The sequence below is a fragment of the Pteropus vampyrus genome, unplaced genomic scaffold (genome assembly GCF_000151845.1).
Source record: "Pteropus vampyrus isolate Shadow unplaced genomic scaffold, Pvam_2.0 Scaffold283, whole genome shotgun sequence".
Taxonomy (NCBI): Eukaryota; Metazoa; Chordata; class Mammalia; order Chiroptera; family Pteropodidae; genus Pteropus; species Pteropus vampyrus.
Window position 1 is genome coordinate 2,166,319 of NW_011889064.1, and position 22,518 is coordinate 2,188,836.

The 22,518-nt window shown below is 42.8% G+C and overlaps 1 protein-coding gene across 4 annotated transcripts; it reads right to left on the minus strand.

Annotated features, from left to right (window-relative positions):
• Window positions 1-216: 216 nt before the first annotated feature.
• BCL2L14 (BCL2 like 14) lies at window positions 217-17,826 on the minus strand. Of its 4 annotated transcripts, none has more exons than XM_011376032.2 (6): window positions 17,653-17,826; window positions 13,671-14,116; window positions 9,365-9,541; window positions 7,295-7,362; window positions 4,166-4,432; window positions 217-640 (listed from the first exon to the last, which is right to left on the minus strand). In XM_011376032.2, the coding sequence occupies exons 2-6, from the start codon at window positions 14,107-14,109 to the stop codon at window positions 602-604; spliced, it is 990 nt and encodes a 329-aa protein (XP_011374334.1). In that variant the 5' UTR covers window positions 14,110-14,116; window positions 17,653-17,826; the 3' UTR covers window positions 217-601. The 4 variants fall into 4 exon arrangements, with proteins under 4 accessions (XP_011374334.1, XP_023376658.1, XP_023376657.1 ...); XM_023520890.1 differs by having other exon boundaries at window positions 7,295-7,386; XM_023520889.1 differs by lacking the exon at window positions 217-640 and adding an exon at window positions 2,837-3,830.
• Between the last annotated feature and the right edge of the window lie 4,692 nt (window positions 17,827-22,518).

The following is a 22,518-nucleotide window of genomic DNA, read 5'->3' on the forward strand; positions in this document are numbered from 1 at the left end:
AACTTTTTTAAACTGCCAAAGAATTCTCCCAGGGAAGTGAGTCAAGATATGGCAATATCTCCCCAAACTAGTAGCTATAGCAGTAAACTCGAGAGTCTCTTTGAGCTATGTCTACCAATATGAACAGCAACATCTTAAAGGTAGGCTTGAAACAATGTCATTATTAAGCCATCCCAAGTATAGTTTAAAAAATAAATAGTACTGGAAACCAAAGAGTAGGCACATGCACAATTTATCATTTTGCCCTCATGAGCTCAGTGAATGTCTGTAACACACGTTTCCTAAGTTGGCCGGCAGAGGTAGGATGATGGTTTGTTCTGAATATTTGAAAGGAAAATTACCACTTGTCCTTCTAGACTTCCCCACACTCTTAGTGGAGAGCCTGAGAAACATGGATGTCAAGGCCATGCTACTACAGTGTATGAGCTCAGATGAACAAGACTTCTCCTGATGCCTCTTTGGTTCACAGGAATAAGGTTTCGAAAACTTCAATGCTCCATCTGCCATGTATATTTTTATTTTCTCCTGGAGTCTCTGCTGAGACTGATGTACACAGGACCACAGTTGGCCAATGAGAATTCCAGACTACACATCTGATGTTTCAGTCTACTTCTTCATGTGGTATCCCAAGTACTTTTTCCTAGAAGGGAGAAAGAGAAATAGATTCTTAAAATTCCATGTTTGATTCACTGTTGAAGTGAAAACATATGCCTGTTATTCTGGGTATGACCCAAGGCTCAGAGATTGTGTTAGGGGTTGGGGAGGGCTTGGAAAGGTGACTGCCATCCTCGGTATGCTTGAAAGGAAAACATCAGCTAAGAATGTAGGTTACCCATCTAAGGCAAACAGGCTAGATGGGAAAAGGCTTTGATGCCGTATTTAAAATTCAAAAGAGTACATCTGGAAAGATCAATGATTACGGAGAGTGTGCACCTCTCCTTTCAGAGTGCTAATGAGTGAGGTGGCAGGACCGCTGGGTAATTACATGGATTGTACTCCACAGTGAGGAAACAGGGCCAAGGAGTGAATTAAAATCTCATGGTAGTTTGTTTAGCATGCTTTGTAAACAGAGTTGTTATTCATTCATTTGATTGGTTGATTCATTATTCTATAAGTATTGGCTGAACATATGTGTTGTATATAAAAGTAACGGGAGCTGTGAGAGAGAAGAGGCATAAAATACATAATCCTGCCCTCACAGGTTTGCAATTTAGTTGGGAAGGTTAGATGCACTTTTATGAAATGTGGAGTACTGAGATAAGTAGGAATGAACCCTGAGCTCCTAAAAGCCTAGGAATAGTTTTCTTCCTTCCACACCACTACAAGGACATCCCAGAGAGCCACCAAAATAAAAAAAAAAAAAACTGAGGCCAATGGAAGTCCTAGAGGCTTGCCACCTGGTGTCATCTTTTTTTTCCTATTCAGGGAAACGGAACACAGGTCTCAGTCCACTTCACACATCTGTAGCTCATAACAGCTTAAAGATATTTTTTTTATCAACATCCTTCTTTATTCTTTGCAACTCTTTCTTTGTCACTTTGGAAAACTTGGTTCTTTCTCTCTCATTCCTTTTTCTTCCTCTTTTAATTTCCAACTTCGTGCTCCAAATTAAACCTAATTATGTCCAAGACTTGGAATTAAAATTTATGATGACCTGGCAAAGGAAACTAATAAATTTTGAATTAAAACTACAAATGATGAAGAACTAGCACCATCAAATTCTAAAGCCTTTGAAAATTCCCTTTATTATTTCTACTGACAAATCCATCTGTTTTCTCTAATTAGAAGTGTTTTTCTCTCTAGCAACAGCAGCCAAATTAAAAAAATAATAAAAATGTTTATGTTCTTTTGTCTTTCCTCTTTTTATTTGCTTATTAGAACCACGATTTTTCATAACAAATTTATTGAAATATACTATAAGTCATCCTTTTAACGTATGTATTTCATTGGCTTCTAGTATATTCATAGGACTGTGCAAACCATCACCTCTATCTGATTTTAGAACAAAAGAAACTCCTTTTCATTAGCAGTCATTCAACCATTCCTTCTCTCCAAAGCCCCAGGAAATCACTCATCTCTCTATGAATTTGCCTGTTGGGACATTTTGTATAAATGGAATCATGTAATAGATGATGGCCTTTTTGTCTGACTTCATCCATCCATCAGTTCATTTGTTTTTATCATTGAATAATATTCCATTGTACGGATATACCACATTTGGCTTTTCATCATTCATCATTGATGAATATTGGGGTCGTTTCCACTTTTTGGCTTATGAATAATGAATACTGCTATGAACATTCATGTACAAGTTTTTATGTGAACATTTGTTTTCAATTTTTAGGGGTATAAACCTAAGAGTGGAACTGGTAACTCTATGTTGAACATTTTGGGGAACTGCCAAATTGTTACCCAAAGAGGCCGGACCATTTTAGAAGACAACCAGCAGTGTAGGAGGGCTCAAATTTCTCCATGTCTTCACCAACACTTGCCTTTTTTATTTTAACCATGTTAGTAGGTGTGAAATGGTATCTCATTATGGTTTTGATTTACATTTCCCTAATATTGAAATGAAAGTATCAAGCAACCATCTTTTCAGAAGCCATTTGTATATCTTCTTTAGAGAAATGTCTATTCAAATCCATTGCCTCTCTAAAAATCAGATTATTTGTCTTTTTATTGTTCAGTTGAACAAGTTCACTATATATTCTGAATACAAGTCCCTTATCAGATATACAATTCCCAAATATTTTTCCATTCTCTGAGTTGTCTTCACTTTCTTGATGGTGTCCTTTGAAGCAGAAAACTTTTTAATTTTGACGTAGTCCAATTTATTTTTTCTTTTGTTGCTTGTGCTTTTGCTGTAGAATTGCCATTGTTTGTAGGACACTTTTGGCATTTCAGCTACATTAATTAACTAAATAGACTTTGGAGAACTGGCCCATGAACCCAATTGATACTTATAATCTTTCTGGAAAATATATTAAGTGGACCAACAATGATGGTGATTTCCTGTATGTAATTATAGTGCAAACATGAAGTGTTATGAGGTTCAGAGCTGGTGAGGATCTTGAGCTGGAGTGGCCAGGAAAGGCTCTGGGACAGAGGAAGGACTTGAGGGGGTCCTAAATATAAGGTCAAAGAATCTATACTCTTAGCACAAGTTAAGACTGCTTGAACTTGGAACACTTAAGAGCCTTAGTTGTTCAGAACAGCGACTTAAGGGTTATCACATCTGGTGCAAAAGTGGAAAATGGGGAAGAACTGAAGATTGAGTGAGTTCAGTGGGCATCCACTGACGACCATGGGAGATACTTCAGCCCCTTAGAAAGATCAGCTGTACTTTTCTTCTGGTGGCCAAGAGACTAAGCCTATTTGGAGGCCTCAGGGTCATGCTGGGCCATGCTGAGAGCAGACTGACCCTGCTGCTGGCCCCTGAGCATCCCCGTGGAAAGGGCTAAGAATCATGTGGGGCAAAGGCCTGTCCTCCCAGGAAGGGCTTAAACAGACAAAAATGCCCTAGGCCTCTTGAGATTTAAAGCTCTGGAGTAAAGTATTTTGACGAGGTTGACCTTATGAGGCTATTTGAACATGGCAGTTTGAAGGCTATCTCAAGGAATGGGAATAAAGGAGATCAGGTCATTAAAAACAGATGAAAATGTAACTGTTTGCTTTTGAGTTTGTATCTAAATGTCCCCATCAAAATGCTGGGCCCAAGCAGCAATGACAAAATGTCATGAACCTTGAATCTCTGCGTGAGGATTATGCCCACATCTGAGAGTATGAGGAACTGTCTGCCTCTCCTTGTCTCCCTGCCAGACTTCTGCTGCCTGCAAAATTTGTGAAAACAGAAATTACATCTATCTAAACATTTTATATCTCAACATCTCATTTCCTGTTACATCTGACCAGTCCCTCTCCCCTGACACACATACCCATGTTCCCTTTGGGAGCTCAGTAAATATTTATTGGTGATAAAGATAATCACTAAAAATATGTTCCCGTCAATGGGATATATCTCTTGCCACTCAAGTGTCCTAAACCCATGAGAACTGCTTCACAGATGTGTTCCCTTCACTTAAAAAACAAAACGAAACAAAAAAATGTTTCATCCCATCTACTCTGAGATCTGGGAAGATGTATTTTTTAAATAGGATGTACTTACCCATCCGCCATGCTGCTGGACCCAGGACGAAAAATTCTCTTTCAGGTACTTGGTTCCAAAGCCTAGCATCTTGTTCATGGGGTGGTTGTCGATGGCGGTGAGCTTGGCCATGACGTCTATTGCAAGAGCAGCCTTAAAGCCCTGAGCTTTAACTTCTGATTCTCCCCTGGTATCTATACCTCTTAGGAACTGGTCTGTGATGGTCTTGAAAACAGAGTAGGTCAGCCCATCCCGGAAGCTGTTCATCAAAGCCTTGTCTTTCTTCAGCTGCGTACAAGAAGATAAGCATTTGGTAGAGCAGCTTGGGCTATTGAGGCAGACTCTCTAGCTTAACAGCGGGCCATGAAAACACCCAGTGGAAAACAATGGGTTCTAGTTTCAGTCGTGGCACAATGTCCTACAGAACCGGACCAGGCATGTGCCTGCTCTGAATTCATTTCCTCTGGACGATCAGTGATATAACAGAGCAGCCCATTCATTCGACATTCAGTGAATGTTTCCTGAGCACTTACAAAGGACAGGTACTGTGGCTGATTAGGATCCACGCCCTCACTCAAGGGGCTCACAGTCTAGTGACAACTGCAATACAATTTGTATAGCAAAACAATATAGATGCTTTGTTAGAGATTGTGTCAGGGACAGACTGAAGCCTGGAAATCACTATCTTGGCTCAAACCTCCGCTCCTCCTTTCAGCTGTGCAATCTTGGGAAAATTACTTAAGCTCTCAGCTTCAGTTTTGTCACTTTAGCAGGAATGACGACAGTACCTACCCTCTAGGGTAACAGGAAAATGCTCAGCACGGTACTTGACATGAAGAAGTGCTTTCCAAATTTTAGTAATTTTTCAGGACGCGGTGAGAGTAGAGGGGCCTCAGGGAAGATTCCCTGGGGTACACATGTTCACTTAAAAAAAAGAAAAATTCTAATCCATTGATTCCTTTCCATGTTCTAGCTGTTCTATTTTACCTCCCCTAGTATCTCTCTGCTCTACTTCCTTTGGACTACCCTACCTCTAACAAAAAAAATAAATATTGCTTCTGCTGCTTTAGGAAAAAAACAAGGCTTGTGTCCTAAAGGCAGAACTCATCTTCTTTTAAAGCCATCCTTGCAGTCAATGTCTATTAATATGATGGTTGTCATTGAAAACAGAAATGTCTTAGTGAGCGAGGACTAAATAAAGGTTTATTTGAAAATCCTCTAGTTCTGTGCGTGGGGAATGATATAAACTGAGCAGGTTTATAAAAGTGATATTCTGGGGATGAGGCAAATGCTATGGAAAGATTTTAGTGCACCCAGCCCATCCCCCAACTTCCATGAGACGCAGGGGCCTATCCAAACTGCAAATCTGAAGCGGAAATGACCAGTGTCCTCCATACTGAGAACGGACGCCTCTTATTCAGTGACCTAGCTGAAGAAGCTACACTCAAAAACTCAGCGAGAAGACTGGACTTGGCCAGAATCCAAATGCCAGCAAGAAACATCTTTCAAGAGGGCCTCTGCCTCTCCCTCTCCCCTGCCCCTTTCCAGTGCAGCTGGGTCTGTGGCATCGCAGGGAGGTGCAGGGTGAGCCTGCACAAGTTCTCGGGGACGAGGGGCTTTGCAGATGCTCTGCAGCCATGGCGGGGGCCTTCTTCACTGGCCCACTCTGGTGGGAACTCATACCCACACAGCACGAGTCAGACCTTCCTTCCGTTCCTGCCAGATCCTCTACTGGGGGGTCCATGAAGAAAGAAGAACAGTCATGTGTTCTACATAAATAATGTAAAGCATCACCTCAAATCATGAAGAGAGTGTATTGGCACATTGATGTGTTTTTAAGTGGTAATTTGTGGGTGAAAATGAAAGCATCTCTCTTCATGACCAGAGGGGTGGCTTTCATCCCTCCTCCTGCCCCTGGCCTCCCTGACCTGCTGCAAGTCACTGCCTAGGGAGGCCAAGGTGGAGGTGGTTGTGAGAGCCACGGAAGGTTTGAGCTGTAAAGGACCTCTGAGAACATCTGATGGATTCCCCCAGTTCAGGTACTGGGCTGCTGGCTGGTTATTGGCATCTGCTTGAAATTCGTCTAGTGATAGGAGATCATTCCTTCAGGAGGCAGCCCTTGGCTCCGAAGGACAGCCCTAAGTGCTAGAAAATTTGTTCTTAAAATGGGGAGTTATCAGTTTCCCCGCCACTCCTATCCATTGGTGGCAGTTCTAGAAAACACAGGGGGTGTCCTTAAATCATGTACCATGTTTTATTTTCTGCTTCCTCTGCACTCCTACTTGTGGCCCTGAAGTTCCTACACTCCATTCTCTTTAGTCTAATATCCTGGGGTTTTCTCACTGTTTCTCATTCTGTACCATCTGCCATGCCCTTCACCACCCTGTCACCACCCTCTGGGCACACCTCTGACAAAGGCATGAGGAGAGGATGTTGTGGCTGGGGTAGCATGGCTGGCCATCCCCAAGGCCCGACTTCCTGCCCGTGAATCCTGGCAAAACAAGGAAATGGGTCCCCAGGCCAGCCCTCGATTGACAAAGCAACCCTAGAGACTACTTGATGGTCTGCGGGTGACGGACACGGACGAGATGGCATTCAGAAAGCACCTCTCACATGTGCCTGATTGGAATGACGAGTCTCGACTTCCAAATGGCAGGAAATCCAAATCCTCTAAGTCACAGTAACCCACCTCCCCAGTAACCCGACTTTGAGCAGAGAACAGTCCAGCCACTCGGGGGAGATTTCAGAAAGGGCTCCAGCCTTGGAGCAGCTGTGAGAAACAGATATCCAGGCTGCAGGGCAAATGCAAAAGTCTAAACTTCCCTGAGGATCAGTTACATGGGGAACTAGGTTCAGAATTCTATTCAGCAAATTCTAATTTATTGGTGTCTTTTCTTATAATAACAAAAAGTTACTTTTCTCATTTCCAAAAATTCCAAGGAGGCTCCAGAAGGTTTACTTATGTTTTCCAAAGTGATTCATTTTTGAGATGCCGCCAGCATGAAGAATTTTGACTCCAAGGGAAATAAAATTTAGGGCTAAGTGGAAACCAGAACCTTGAAAAGGAATACAACCTGGAGTACAATTCTGTTCTCATGGAGCGGTGTGTGGGCGCAGAAAGAAATCATGTTCGTTTAAGAAGCTCTATACCTCTCTTTCCAACTGATCCCCTGAGAATTTCAGCAGCTCAACGATTTTGGCTATTTGGTCTTCTCCATCTGTCAGGGGAAAATCTGTTATTTCTTTCAAGAAAAAAAAAAAAAGTCTTAAGTTTTCCCAGGAATTGAGGAAGACAAGTGCTTTGTAATTTTGGCAAATTAAATCTTACCTCCCCTTTTCTGATCAGACACAAACCGTTCCAGACATCCTCTCCTACAGTCCCCTCTTTCCCTTTCTTATTATTCTTTCTTCCTTCAGCCCTCAATTCTCACCGTGAAATTCATCACTTTATTTGCCATAAAAATGTTGTTGAAGATGTTAGTTCCACTACACATGATTCCATCTCTAAAGATATTGATTATATTCCCCCTTGAACAGTGCTAGAAATAGCCAAATTCGTGGCCTCATTTAAGAGGGGGGTACAGCCCTCCTGGCCTGCATTTTGAGAATTAAACTCATTCCTAAACCCATCTTATTTTCTTGCTGTTGTTTTCTTTTTTACATTATTTTTCAACTTTGATTTATTTTACCTTACCAAAATGTGTGCTCTGTAGGCTGTGTCTTTAAAACAAGGTGAGGTATAAATAAATAAAGTTAATAAGTTCCCCTACTGCAAGGGCCAAAATGCAGACGGAGAGAGAGACAGCTACAGTTGGTGTGTGGTGTGTATGTTGGAACGGGGGACGTGGGGTAGGATTTTTCTTGTCTCAAATGTCTAACAATGAAACATGAGGGAAATAAATGGTCATTGCTATAGCACAGAATCCAAACAGAGAAAAAGCCAGTTACTGAGAGAACAGCATTTTTTACTTATGGAACTATCTCTGAAGTCATGGAGTCCTCATATTTGTCCCAGATAAGAGTGAAAGAGAGGCCAAGAAATTAATGTAAGATGTCACGTCCCAAAAAGGTCAAGAGAAGGGCAAGGTAAGTAGGAAGTCTGAGACTCAGGTCACCTGGGAGAAGAAAGAATGCGTATCTCCAGCGCCCATGTGTGGCTTTCACTGCTGCTGCAGCCTCTCTCCAGGGAAGCTGCTGGGCCAGTGGCCCCAATGTCTCACGTGCACAGAGGATAAGAGCCTCAGCTTTAGCTTGGTGTGGGTGTTTTGTTTTGCATTGCTCAGACACATGAGAGCAATGAAGTGGAGACGACACTCTCTTTTCAGCAGACTCAGAGAGTCCTTTCCTCCTCCACCCCCCACCCCACCCCTACCCCAAGCCCCTGTGATAGTTTGTGGTCCCAAGAGTACAGCACAGGGTGGACAAACTCCACTTTCAGGGTGAGGAGACACTACACCTTTGGAGGGAAAACTTTTGCCCTGTGCTTTGCCATGCTACAGACCCAGGAGCCACCTCTGCCCCCTCATCCTCTGCTGGAGTTTGGGGAATGTCAGCCATGAGTAAGGACTGTCATTAGTGAGGGAGTGCAGGACTGAACTTCCCTTCCTGTGGCGCGTGGTCCTGTTCCCCTAAACTCCAGATTCCTGCAAGTCTGATGGGACTTATAGTCCCAGCTATTGCTACAGTTACGGTGACAAATGACCCAGTCTGGTCACTACTCCTCTGTCCTGCTTCATGTGTTGCACCAGACCTGATGTCTGATGCCCCACCCCTCCCACCCTACCCCTGCTCTTTCACAGGAGCCGAAGGCAATGTTATAACTTCCAGGGCTGGTGCTCCATCTACACCCTAGGCTCTCGCATGAGCAAACTGGTCCGTGGCCATTGCTAACACGATTAAATCTAATACTGCATTTCCCCCAGGAAGGGGGAAAATGGACAGAGTTGACTGCACATTTTGTACTTCCTCCTTTCCATAGACTTTTCTTTGGACTTAGCAGTGAGCTTGGCCAGTCGCTTCCATCTGCTGGCACACTCCCCTTTGCTTGGGCTGGTCTCTAAGCTGAAGGTCAAGGCCTCCAGCATGTTGCTGCCATGACTTTGGTTCAGGTCAGCAGAGATTCCTAAGTCCCAGAGCGCTAAGCCGAATAAATACATAAATGCTTGTATACCTCTGCCTAGAAAACACCAGCCCAACACAAACACTCTGAGGGAAGTTTACCTTTCTTAGGACTTGCAGCTCTAGACTGGGAGCCCTGGGCCTGCAGGTGGAAAGCCTGTGGTACCACACTCCCTTTGGTCTTGAAGTTTCCTCCCTGGGTGTGCTCTTCTGGCGGTGGCCAGGAATAAACAATTTCAGCAACTCGGTTGGCGATGGAAACAACCTTGGGGTCCACATCTGAAACAAGACAAAACGGTGCTGAGAAGCCCTTCCCAGAAGAACTTGGTCTGGCTCATTGGTATGCACAGTTGCTCGAAATGAAAAGGCCAGCCTAGAGTGAGAGGAAACTGCCTGGGAGCATGTGTTGGGGGGAGGCCCATTCTTCAAAAAACACTGGCAGTTGCCTGGCAGAGGCTGGGATTGGGGAGGAGTCCACAGAGGAATAATTGCCACCTTGAAACAGTTGCCCTTCTGCACCCTCTTTTTGAAGTCTTGCAAAATTAGGGTCCCCTTTCCCCTTTGCGAAGGAAGGAACACAAAAGAGAGTGCTTAGTTCTTTGCTTGAGGGAATGCTCATTATGCTTTTATTTTTATTCTTTTTGTTGTTGTTGTTGTTGTCGTTTTGGACATCCTTTATATCTTGGAGAGCTGGCCCTTATGTGCCTAGAAGGGCATTCAATAGTTTGACAAGCCATTGGGGTTGGTCACTAAGGAAAGAGAAATATCCCTGCTCTCAGGCCATATTCATTACTCAAGTCTATTACCAAGTAAACACTGAACTGCCCTTGCTTATAGAGTCCTCTCTCCTCCAGGTCTTCTGGGAAACATCCCATTAGGGCTGATAGGAAACAAGGACACACAAAATGCAAACCATGGACTTCGAGAATGTTGAATACAGGGATAGAGTATGTGTTTGCACACACAACTATAGAATAAAGCATTTTGAAATATGAAGGTTTAAATGACATTGGCCCCCTGAACGTCAAAGCCTGTGAAAGACAAGTCGCTTTGCCATTGGCAGGGGGTGGAGTCGGTGGGGTGAACAGGCGGTATTGCTGAGTTGTTTGGGAGTACAATTTTTATTGTCGATTCATTACTAAGTTCTTAACTTTTAGAAGCTTGTACAAGGCCTGTCTTCAAAGCCATATGAAGCTGGCTTATCACATAATGTTTGCAAAATAATACTATTTAACTCACAGACTTGAAGGAAGAGTTTTGGCTGGGAGGTTTGTGTGCCAGGGGAATCCCTAGGCTTTATAAACCAGGATAGGTAAGAGGCAAGGCCTGAGTCTCAGGAGAGATTGTGTCACATGAAACGCGGTTTTGACACCTTGCGGAGCTGCCAAAGTGAGTTCCGATCCTCTCTCCCTGGGCTCCTCCACAACACGAGAGCTTCGGTGCTCTCCCTTCCACTGCTGGCATTCACTGAAAGGCCACAGAGACAAATGCTTTGTTTGTAATGCCGCCCTCTAAAAAAAGGCATAACGGCTTCCTTAAAAAGCCATATGTTTTATGCTCCATCCATAGGGTTCAAAAATGGATAAGGTAATTAAAGAAAAAAGAATAGAGGTCAAGTACAGAGGCCCACTGCATTTTCTTCCTATTCTAACAACCAAAACAAATATACTTTCCACTTTTAAATCGCCTTATTGCAGCCCAACCGGCCTCCTCTTGGATTCTGGCCACCGATGGCCTCTGGCAAGGAAATGGCAAGGGGGCGCATCCCAAAGCCGATGAGAACCTTCCTCTGCAGCGTCCACAGAAGGGAAAAGAAAGCTTCATTTTCTACCTCGGTATCCTGGTGCAGCCTGTCTAGGGCCATCAGTGCATGGCTCTCTCACCAGAAGTCACGCTGTGCCCATCTTGTACCCAGAGAAGGCAGATACAGGCCCCAAAGACTGTCCCTTGTCATCCCCCAGCCCCCCTGCCCCCAAGTGGCGGGGCAATCACAAGACCTCCAGCAGGTACAGAAGCACACAGTCTGACTTAACCTGTGTTCATTTTATCGATTTCTATAAATCAGTGGGCACGGAGTGATGGGTGCAGATGAAATACATGCAGGAAAAACTATAAGCAAACACATTTTGATTCGAATGAACTGGCTATAGTTAAGATTCCCATTCTGAATGCCTTAATTTTAAACACTGGAAAAAGACAAGATTCCCTTTCTGTCAGAGTAGGTTCCATCTCATAAGCAATGAAAAGTTAAATGGGGGCAGAAAGAGAACAGAAAGGCAGCCCATCCTTTGGAGTCTATTTTGGGGGTCATTGTGGAGCCAAGGAGAGAGGGGAGCAGAGTTGGGAAGGTGCCATTTGGCCTTTGGCCCGAGGCATTTGCTTTAAAGGGAAGGGGCAGGGAGTTTGGGAGAGGTTTTCACATGGCCGAGACAGCAATTTCCCACCCAGTATCCATTTTCTTCTTCCTTAGTAACAGACCCCTGGAATGTCAGAGGCAGCAGTGGACCCACACGCAAAAAACTACATTTCCCAGTCTCCCTTGCAGTAAGGAGTGCCCAGTGAGATGTAAGGAGCTGGGTGCAGTTTTAAGAACGCTCTCCAAAAAGGAGCTGAATTATCCAGGAGATGCCCTTTTGTCCTTCCCTTGCCTCCTCTATTTTCTTGCTTGAAATGTAGGCAGGATGGGCTGGTGTCCCAGCAGCCACTTTGGAATATAAGGTCACTGTGAGGCTGGAAGCCACCGACTGAGGGACAGTAGAATAAGATTCCCTAATGACTATGGAGTGGCCGTATCAGGCCTGGGCTGCCAAACTTTGGTCTTCTTTTAATGGGAGAGAAAAATAACCTCTATATTCTTTAACCACAGTTATTGGAATTTTCCACTATATGTCACTGAGCCTAATCCTAACTGCAGCATTCCACATGTAGTGAATCACAGCTCCAGAGAAATAAAAGATTCACAAGCGAAAGAATCTGGGCTGGCAGTTTCTAAAAAGTTGTCAATTAAGCCTGTTGTCTGAGTCCTGCAAATGGCAGCCCGGGCTCCATCATGACCTTTAGTTAAAAGAACCCAGGTGAAGCCAACTGCTGAGCTCTGATTTATATGGGGCAAAATAGAAATAGAATGCGAGGCTCACACCAACCATAAAACCAACTAACCACCCACATATTTAACTAAACAAGAAAGTGAGGAAAGAGAAAGGTGAGAAGAGAGGATAACTGTACACGAATGTTCAAAGCTAAGCCTCCTTAGGAGGCGATCATGTCTCCTTTTTTAAGAGCTATCTATGTATAGAGAGATCTTGAAATTTTAGGAAATAAAAAAGGTCAAATGACACTTCAGTAGTATGGAAATACAGGATGTCATTTGTCTCACAAAAGCCAGAAGATGAAAGTCTGTAAAATCTTCCTCTGTCTCCTGGCAAAGTCTAAAGAACAGGCCAAGAAGAAGAGCCTATGTAGGTGCCCTGAAACTCTTCTGCTTGCTCCAGAGCTCAGAGACCACGCCCAGCGGGTGGCTGCCGTACCACGGGGGAGAGGAGGAGTACCCCAGGTAATCTGACCCTCCTGTTCTAAAATTCTGTGTCTAATGGGAAATGGGAGTGTTCTTGATCACGATGAATGATCTAATATTGTCCACATGCGAGATGACTTTTCAAGCCAGGACAGTCACTACATTTAAAAAATTGAGACATGACTGCCACCTGTTGACTAATTATTGACAAGTTACACAATCCAATCAGCCCAGCAGGAGGGGGATTTTCTTCTAAATCTGGGCATTGGGCACTAGGTGTTGTTGAAGGGGAGGAAGACGCTTATGCAAAGTTTGTGGACGAAGGGCAACGCTCTGTGATGAAGACTTTTGTGAAAACGTTTTAGTCAATAGAATGTATCTTCCCACTGAGGGAAAAGTGTGTCAAATACTTCTCAGTTTTTTTTTTTTTAGAATGTTTTAAACTTTGAAAAGTATGTTTGTACATAGCTACCTGATCTTTCCATTTGCCCTAAGAGGTGGGGAGGGTGGGGTACCCCAATGTACAGACGGAAGCACAGAGGTGCCAAGAAGTGAGTTGGCTTACTCCAGGAAGAGCAACGGCGAGCCCATCCTGAGCTCTTTCCTTTACATCGATCTTTGGCATGGAGGTTTAGGAATTTGGGCATAAGCTCATTTACAGGCAGTGGAGCCAGAAAACAAGTCCTGTTGCCCTTCAATGCCATCCTCTTCCTTTTTGTTCAGTCTTGAGAAAATTAGAGCAAATATTACTGAATATTAATAACTTGGAAAGCGAAGGCACAGCGAGTGCCCTGCCTAAGGCCACATTGTCAGCCGGGAAGAGAAGAACTACCATGCACACAGAGAAGGGAGAGATTTGGTTGAGGGAGAGAAAGAATTGCCCCAAAATCCTACCTTCGGGCTCTAAGCACTGCTCCACATTAGAAAGGGTCCTAGACCACTGCTGACCGTGAAGACTGCCTTGATATTCTGCCGCCCCTAGCGCCACAGCTTGAGTCTCCGAAGGCGAGCTCTGTGAGTCTTCTTCCTTCTCTATTACTCCAAAGAGTGTTCTCCAAGAAGACTTTTTCTTGGCAAGGCTTATGGATTTCTCACTGGATCGGGAATTTCTGCAAGGCCAGGATACCTGTGTCCGTGACTCGTTTGCTGACCAGCTCCCCAGTCCTTTCTGAGACAGACTTCTTGTTCTCAGCCGCTTTGGTGAGAAGACAGCAGAGGTGTTCTTGAAGACATGGTGTTTGACATAGAACTCCAGGATTTTGAATTCTATGGTGTTTGGGTCGTCATCATCAAGGGAGATCTCCTCCAGGTCACACGCACTGGTGGTGCACATGGTGGGCCTGCAACAACAAAGTTCTCATGCATCCTCCTACCTGTGGGCCATCTACTCTCTGTAGGTCAGGAGAGACAGGGGTGAAACTCAATGCACCTTTACTGAGCATCTATTCTGTTTGTGCCGGGAGGCATGGGGTAGGCACAGATGGCTCTTTCCCTATAGTTTCTTATAGTCATACATATGTGTGTCTGCCTTTCTATCTATCTATCATCTATCATCTATCTCATCTATCTATCTATCTATCTATCTATCTATCTATCTATCTGTCATCTGTCATCTATCTATATCTATTGTGTGTGTGTGCAAAGTATATATACTGTAAGATATGAAGACCGAGATGTGGCTGGCTTTTCTAGCACCTAGCACAATGCCTGACACATAGTAAGTTCTCCATAAATGTTTGATGAATGAATGAAAAATGATTATAGAGCTGCCAGGTAAAATATGGGATATCCAGTCAAATTTGAATTTCAGATAAACTACATGCAACTTCTTAGTATAAGTATGTCCCAGATATTGTATGGGACATGCTTATACTGATGCTCCTCAACTTATGATTGGATTGTGTCCAGATAAACCCATTGGAAGTTGACAATACCATAAGTCAAAAATGCATCATAGCTTGACCCAGCCTACCTTAAACATGCTCTGAACACTTATATTAGCCTATAGTTGGGAAAAGTCATCTGACACAAAGCCTATTTTATAACGAAGTGTTTGACTATCTCATGTAATTTTACTACGTATATCGCTTTTGCACTATAGTAAAGTCGTAAAACCATAAGTCAAATCATCACTAAGTTGGGGACCACCTGCATTAAAAAAAATTATTTGTTTATCGGAAATGAAACTTAACTGGGCATCTTATATTTTTATGCAAATCTGGCAACCCTGTGAATGAAAGATGTTGCTTAGAAATATTGAGACTTGAGGTAGGTGTAAGGGAGTAAAGGGGACCAAGGGTCAAGACTGAGCAACTTGAGACAATAAACAAGAGAATGAGCCAGAAAGGATGAGGCAAGAGTGAGACATGTGGTCAGGAGTCTGGGCAACCACTTGGCATGGAAGGGGATGAGCCCAGGCAAGAGCCCAGAGCTGGAATGTGTCAGGAGAGGATTTATGAGGTTTCCGGATTGAAGCATCCATTTGAATTGTGCAGCTCGGGATGCTGTGGCAGGTAGTACATTTGGGACCTACAGGAGCTATATACTTGGGGAGGTCCGTGAGCCCTCTCTTCAAGCCATAATACTATGCTTCCGAAGAAACTACCATCTAAGTTAAACCCAAATCTTCTAATGTATTATGAGGACTTTGAAATTGTGTGTGTGTGTGTGCGCGCCATTGTTGAAAAAAGGAAGGGTTGGATTTCTTTAAGAAACAAGTTTGCTGAATGTTCATTCAGGAGCAACATCAGAAGAGGAGGCAAATCGCTGAGGTCAAGATGGAGCGCATTTTGACCTTTGTGAAAGAAGTTATTTTCCATTTCGTGAAAGCAGATATTTTTGTTGTGTCATAGGCTAGAAAAGAAGGGAGTATTGGGCTCAATCAACAGGCAAGGCCAAGGATGAGAGAGAAGCAGAGAGCACAGCAGTGCTCAGGCAATGGTCCCCCAATGAATGAGGCAACCCTGCTGAGTGGGTGAAGGGGGCGGGTGCTCTGACCAGGGCCCGGAAAGCACTTGGCTAAAAGAGAATGCGTGGAGACATAAAAGTATTAGTTACGACGCTTTCAATGCATTTAACAAGTGTAGAGTTTTTTCTCCTACTAATCCTCATTGTAAATTAAGGGAGAGCTTTTGTAAAATGTATAGCTGAGTCTCATTTTACAGCAGCAGAGAGTTAATGTATCATATGTTGGATTCCTTCTGCTCTCAGCTATTCCCGTTTAAAGAAAAAGCCCAACTTTTCTGGAAATTTACACCATAAGTTTCATGCTAATTTTTATGGAAACGAAGCCCTGAGTGGGGCCCCCTGAGCACTGGTTCAGAGCTGGGAGGAGAGAACTAGCTCAGCAGTAAGACCTGTGAGGCTCCTTCTAATTCAGTGACTCATGGCTCACAACCCCACTTCTATTGCCCTATGTGTACCTACTCTCTCCTTATCTGTAGCAAACCTCACCAAACTACTCTCAAAAGCAAGGTCACAGAGCTTCATTTGTTGGCCTCTTTTTCCTTCCAGAAAGTTCCTTTCCCCCCTACCTCTCAAATGGCTAAAGTCCTTGGGGTTTCCCCACAGCCTGTCCTTTAGGAGTCTGGCAGAGAAGGGCGGCCTGGTGGGTACGGTGTGTTCAGCCGGGGAGCCCGAGGCTGCAGGGGAAGCACCAAACTCTCTGTTATTTCCAGACACATCTTTGGGATTTTTCTAGCTCTGGATTTGTTTGTTGAGGTTAGATTTCACTTCCCTTCCTGTGGCAGGTAGTGGATGTGTGAATGGAGGAAACAACTCTTGTGCATCCTTCACGGTTCCACGCAGAGGCTGCATGACTAGCCCCCGAGGTGAGCTGGACAGAACTGACGCTTAGTTCACTCTGTGTTGGCCTGTCCCAGGTGCGAGGGGCGTGGAGGCGCCCTGGGCAAGAGGTTCAGCGAAAGAGCTGGCTTCCACTGCTCTGGACACACAGATGAGGCCCCGTGTAACTCACCAGTGTAGACGATCATCTCCGAGGGAGGTTCCCAGACCAAATGATGAGCTAAATTTGGTCTGGTTGCCTTGAGCCTCCCTTTGAGTAACCTATGCCCCCCTATGCCGGTTAGAGGCAGTCTGCCCTCCCTTTTCCTTCCTCCTCCGAACTTCAGACCTTTGAGTGTCTTCATTCTTTCTCCCCAGTTTCTTATCTCCCAGTATGACATGTTCTTTAATCCTAAGGGTGAAATGTGGAATGTGGTAAAATGCCTGAACTTTCTACAATAGAAGCTAAACTGAGAGACAGAGCCTTGGGTCATACTAATCAAACAAAAGGACTAAGGCTCTGATGGTAGGACAGAGGGAGTAGAAAGGAGGGAGGTTTCTAGAGGGGAGACAGAGGGATCCCTTGTTACCTGGGCCTGGTACTCAAGGAAGTCTTTTGGGGGTCTTCCAGGACTAGACCTGGTGCCCAAGTGCCCACAAGGTGCTCAGGACTCTGAGCTCAAACCTAGGATTCCTGTCCTCAGCCCCCTCCCTGCTCTAGGGGAGAGGGTCAGCATCACCACGACCCACCGTCATATCATCACATACCTTGTCATATATTCAAAGACAGAGAACTGCATCATGTTAAAAATGATTCAGCTAGTTACATCTTAACTGAACTATCGCCTCAACCTTCTGTAGCAAAGGAGAAACAAAAGAGAAACCTAAATATTTTTTTCTCTTTCCTTGAAATCCTAATAAAACAGATTTTAGCTGTCATTTGCTTTCTGAGCCTTACAGGATAAGGACTTTTTAATCGACGCAGGAAATGTCTCCTCTAGTTAGATTGCCTCATTAGTAAAACCAGGACTGGAGACCCGACCGTGTCCTCCTGGGAAGGCAGAGAATCAAGACTGATGCCTCCTGGTGTTACCTGGTCTCGAAGCTGTCAGTGGTTTGTCTTGCTTCAGGGAGGTGGCAGTGAGAATATTTCTATACTTGAGTCTCTCTCCACGAAATCTAAGAGGAAACTTTCACCAAGTCTTCTTGGCTTCTCATTTAGGAAGGCTCGAGTGATCTAAGTCCCCATCCGAGTGTAGCCTCTTAGTTTAGGACTGAGGCTGAAGGGAGGCTTAGGGAAGAATTGCCACTTCCTTGTTAAGCCCCACCCCCAGCCTTTTAACTGAAGGAGAGGCTGACCTCTGCCCGCAAGAGCTGACTCTAAAAGTTCTGTATCTTTTAACAAAGAGTCTCATTGCCCTTCAAGACAATTATGTGGGTGTTTCTGATAGTTTTTAACTTTCTTTCCATTTCGGCACTTCAGCAAATGTTTACTGACCACTTAACATGCGATCGGTATTATATACATATTTAATCTTAACAACACTGAGAGGCAGGTGTTATGTTTCCTACTTTTCAAATGAGGAAAGTGAGGCTCAGAGAGGTAAAGTATCTTGCTAGTGGTCCCTATCAGTTGAGCTAAGATCCAAACCCTGGGTTTTCAGGCTTCACACTATATCACGTTACTTTTCCTATAGGATTTAAAGATTATATTCAAATGGAACAACTGGAAAGCTTTAAAAACGAATTCTAACCCCAGCCATAGTAAAAGTCACAATAACTCATTTAAAGACCATATGTCAGAATTTTAGGAATAGAATATTAATGTACATATACTTAAATATGATTTTACACTCTATCCAAATGCTTAACTGAAATAGACATTCATGGCCATACTCGTGATCATGAAACCGTGAGTGCTGGTTGGTCAAAAGGTGAAGATAAAGGAAGTGCGAATGGTGAAAGAGGAATTAAAGCTATTTTCATAGAAGTGAAGGAAGAACTGGCTGTTTAAATATTAGGCAAACAGATCCATGAGAGGTAAAGGGAGGGTGGTTGTGGGAAAGTCAGTTCTCTGGTGATTCAAAGTGAATTTTAACCAGCAAACCTATGTTTATGCACATAACAAGCATCAGTCTAGCCAACCCAAGGGTTATTAAAGAAATATTAAAAATGGTTTTTCTTTTTTCAAAAAACTGATAGCTTTTTTTTTTTTTTTTTTTTTTTAGGAAAACGAGATATATTCATTTGAAACAACTTAAGAATCAACAAATGCATACAATTAATACCTGAATTACATAGTACGGCTACAGTTATTATTGGAGTTCAGAGTTACATAACTTAATGACACTGGTTGAGGAAAACAATTAAAATCCCACCAGGTCTTGGCAAGGTAAGTCTGAACACAGGAAGGGGCAATTGGCACAAGGAGGCAGGTTCATTGAGGACAAAGAATGTCCATCAATCATTTAACTTCACATCTGCCTACCCAATAAGCTGGCACGTAATACAGACAGGACTCAATACATGTCATATATATTAAAAAAATCACTTTTCTCTCGATTCTAAAACAACACATTGTAGAAAACTTGTAAAACATAAAATAGCATACATAAAGACCACCGTGATCCAGTTATTCAGTGATAAATACTGTTAAAAATTTGGGATATTTCTTTCCTCTATGACAATAACAGCTAGCTACCAGGTGTCTGCCCAGCTCACTGCTTCTTCTTCATGCTGCCCCGATAACACACCTACCAAGATGCACCCCTGCAGCCAGGTGGATCAGATGACCCCTAATCATATCCGATTGGACAAGGTAGGCCAATTCAATTCTATATGCCGGAAATTTGGAATTGCGTTACGGAGAATCTAGTTGGGTGTTTCAACTGGAAGGTCATATTTGGGTCTCATGCAGCAGATGAGAAAAAGCGGATGTGCAGAGAAAGTGATGAAGGAACTAGAATTGGGAAACACGAGGCCCTGGTTCCTGAGAGCTCTCCACTTACCTCCTGGGGTCCAGGATACTCCTTGTGCCCTTGTATTTTTTTTTTTTTTTTGCTTAAGCTGATTTGAATATTTCTTTCGATCAGATGGATCTTTCAATAAATGAAAGATGAACATGGTTTTACATAGTCAAAATATTATAGTTTTGTGACTTGCTTTTTCCATTTAACATCTATTATAACTAGGTCTCCATACCAACAAACATTTCGTAAACGGAATTTTTAATGGCTTCGTAAGTCCAGTGAATGAAAACGCTGCAATTATTCCACCAGGCAACTACTTTGAAATATTTTGTTTGTTTTCAAATGCTCACTATTATACATAATGTTGCAGAATACAATTTTGTCATCTTTGCCCATATTTAGTATTGTTTTCTGTGGAATTATTCCCAGGGAGTTGAATTATTGGGTGTCGATATTTTAAAAATTGTTATGTTGATTTTCAATTTGCCTTAATCTTGGACTCTGGAATTTATTTAAACTATTACTGGTAATATGTCTCAGGGAGAAATCCTTAAATGTTAGAAAGTATAGATAAAAAGCTCATCCTTAGGAAAATTTGACTGGTGTTTGTTTGTTTGTTTGTTTGTTTTGTCCATTTTTAGAAGTGAGTAACCAAATAAAGCTTAGATGGTCACGTGAGCAGGTTTTAGAATAGACACCACATTACTCGAGGCTGTGACTCTCATCCTTATTTCAGTCTCATCATGAAACTGGATGAAATTTTATCAGAGACAAAATAAAGCAACAAAAGAATGTAACTGGTTCAAATGAAACATTTGAGAAAAAAAAAAAAGCCAAAGAGAAGCACCATTTGTTACAAAGTATCCCTGTGAAGGGGTTCAGACTCTGTTATTCCAGACATGCCACTTTGACATAAGGAATATTTTGAACAGAAGGCAATTGAGAGGGATACACAGGAAAAACTCTCTGCCTTCCATCTCTACCAGGAAGGAAAGGAGGTTTTTAATCACTGGAGTCTACTCCAGACTCCTATCAGCCTAGAGCTGGCACCAGAGGAACCTACAAAACAGACCTTACTAAAACAACCTGAACCTTCCATTAGTTTCCCCCCATATGTTTGTCTCCCCACAGTTTGTCACCCCTAAAGCCTAAAGTTTTCTTCCTTTGTGTCATCACTTCTCTACAAATTTATAATTCTCCTTCACCCCTCAGCTTTATTGAGGTATAATGGACAAATAAAATTGTAATACATTTAAAGTGTACAACATGTTGATTTGATATACATACATATTATGAAAAGATTTCCACCATTGAGATATTTAAAATATCCATCATCTTACATATTCACTTTTGTGTGTGTGTGTGAGAACACTTAGGTTCTACTTTCTTAGAAAATTTTGATTATACAGTACAGTATTATCAAGTATAGTCACATGTTACAGGTCAGATCCTCAGAACTTGTTCATCTTATAATGGAAATTTTGTACCCTTTTACCAGCCTCTTTCTGCTTTTCCCATGCCCCACCCCCCTGGCAACCTCAATTGTAATCTCTGTAACTTGTGGTTAGATTGTTTGAATGAAGACAAAATAATACAAGGCATTGAAGTGATGGTGTTGAGGTTATTATAACCAGCCCAGTTAAAGGGAAGATGGATGATGCTGTTGGTACAGAGATCAGGCTGGCACAGAGGCAAACTGTGATTGTGATAGGAGATTTTAACTACTTTGACTTCTGCTAAACACTCCTGATAAAGAGAATCTCATACTTGATGCTAATGTATGTCATCTCTTAAATAAAAGGATGCAATGGTGATTAATGTTTTCTACACGTGAATCTTACCTTCGGCAAAGAGGAACTTGTTAGTCTACTGGAAGCAATGGGAAATTTGGGAGAAAACATTAATGTTCATTTTAGTGTAGAATTTATGATCAAAATAGAATTCTGAGGTTAGTCAGACATTACCTTCTAGAGTAAAGATAGACATGCTTTCATGACCACAGGCTCCAAAGAGGCACAATAACAATAGATATCATTTAACTGACGCTTTACCAGTTAATTATTAACTCAGTTATGCAGTAGATACTTATTGTTATGCCTGTCTTACAGATGAGGAAATTGAAGCACAAGGAAGTTAAGTAAAATTGCTCAAGGTGACCCAACCACCTGTGACAAAGCTGAGATTTCAGGGAGCCCAGGCAATCAGTCTTCAGAGTTTAGGAACCCAACCACTTAACCTGACCATCTTAATTCTGTATAGCTAGATCCTTGATTATTGCTGCTGTTCGTCTTTCTAATTTTCTGAACTCACTTTTACTGCTGTTTGACCTTGGCGTAGGGAGAAACTGGAAGATTTTGAAATGGGTAAGAGAGATTACTGGATATCCTTTCAATGGAATGCTGGAACTGTTGGGGATTATTTGATTTCGCAGGCAGGTGCACCTTTGCTAGCTTTTTTTTGATCGGGCTGTGTCATAAGTCTGTAGAGACAGAAGTTGACTTATAGGAAACTGATAGTAATGTAAATAATTCCTTTCATTAAAATGCAGGAGTGCCTGTGGGTGGCAACCAGTTTTTCCAGTTTTTCCTCTATGTGTAAAACCATTTCAGCCCCTGTAAAGGTGGAGCAGTTTGAGTTCTCCTTTGAATTGATCATAACATTTTACTGGTTCTGCCATTAACGAGTATTTGACACATATTCTTTTATATTATGGGAGAGCTGACAAAGATTCTCTCCTTGCCCAACTGTAGCTAGGCTCCTCAGAATCCTTTTTTAACGTGGCCTCAAACTTCTCCTGTGGAGACTGGAACAAAACTGTAACATAGGTTCCAAGAGGTTTTGGCTACATCCCTAGGATGACCCTAGCCAACTTGAAGTGCCTGCCTGAGGAAACCCAAGGTGGTCAAAAGAGTTTGCTGTTTGTTCCCGCTAACACCTGAATGTGGGGTCCCTGTCTCCTAGTCTCTGGGAGGGTAAGAGCCTAGCAAACC

Bases quoted from the DNA above. Each gene is read 5' to 3' on its own strand.
- BCL2L14 (XM_023520888.1), bottom strand. From the start codon at position 14,109: ATGTGCACCACCAGTGCGTGTGACCTGGAGGAGATCTCCCTTGATGAT. The intron at 9,542-13,670 runs GTAGGATTTTGG...GTCTTGTTTCAG, and splicing joins GCAGTGCTTAGAGCCCGAAG to ATGTGGACCCCAAGGTTGTT. The intron at 4,433-7,294 runs GTATAGAGCTTC...TCTTGTACGCAG, and splicing joins GGGATCAGTTGGAAAGAGAG to CTGAAGAAAGACAAGGCTTT.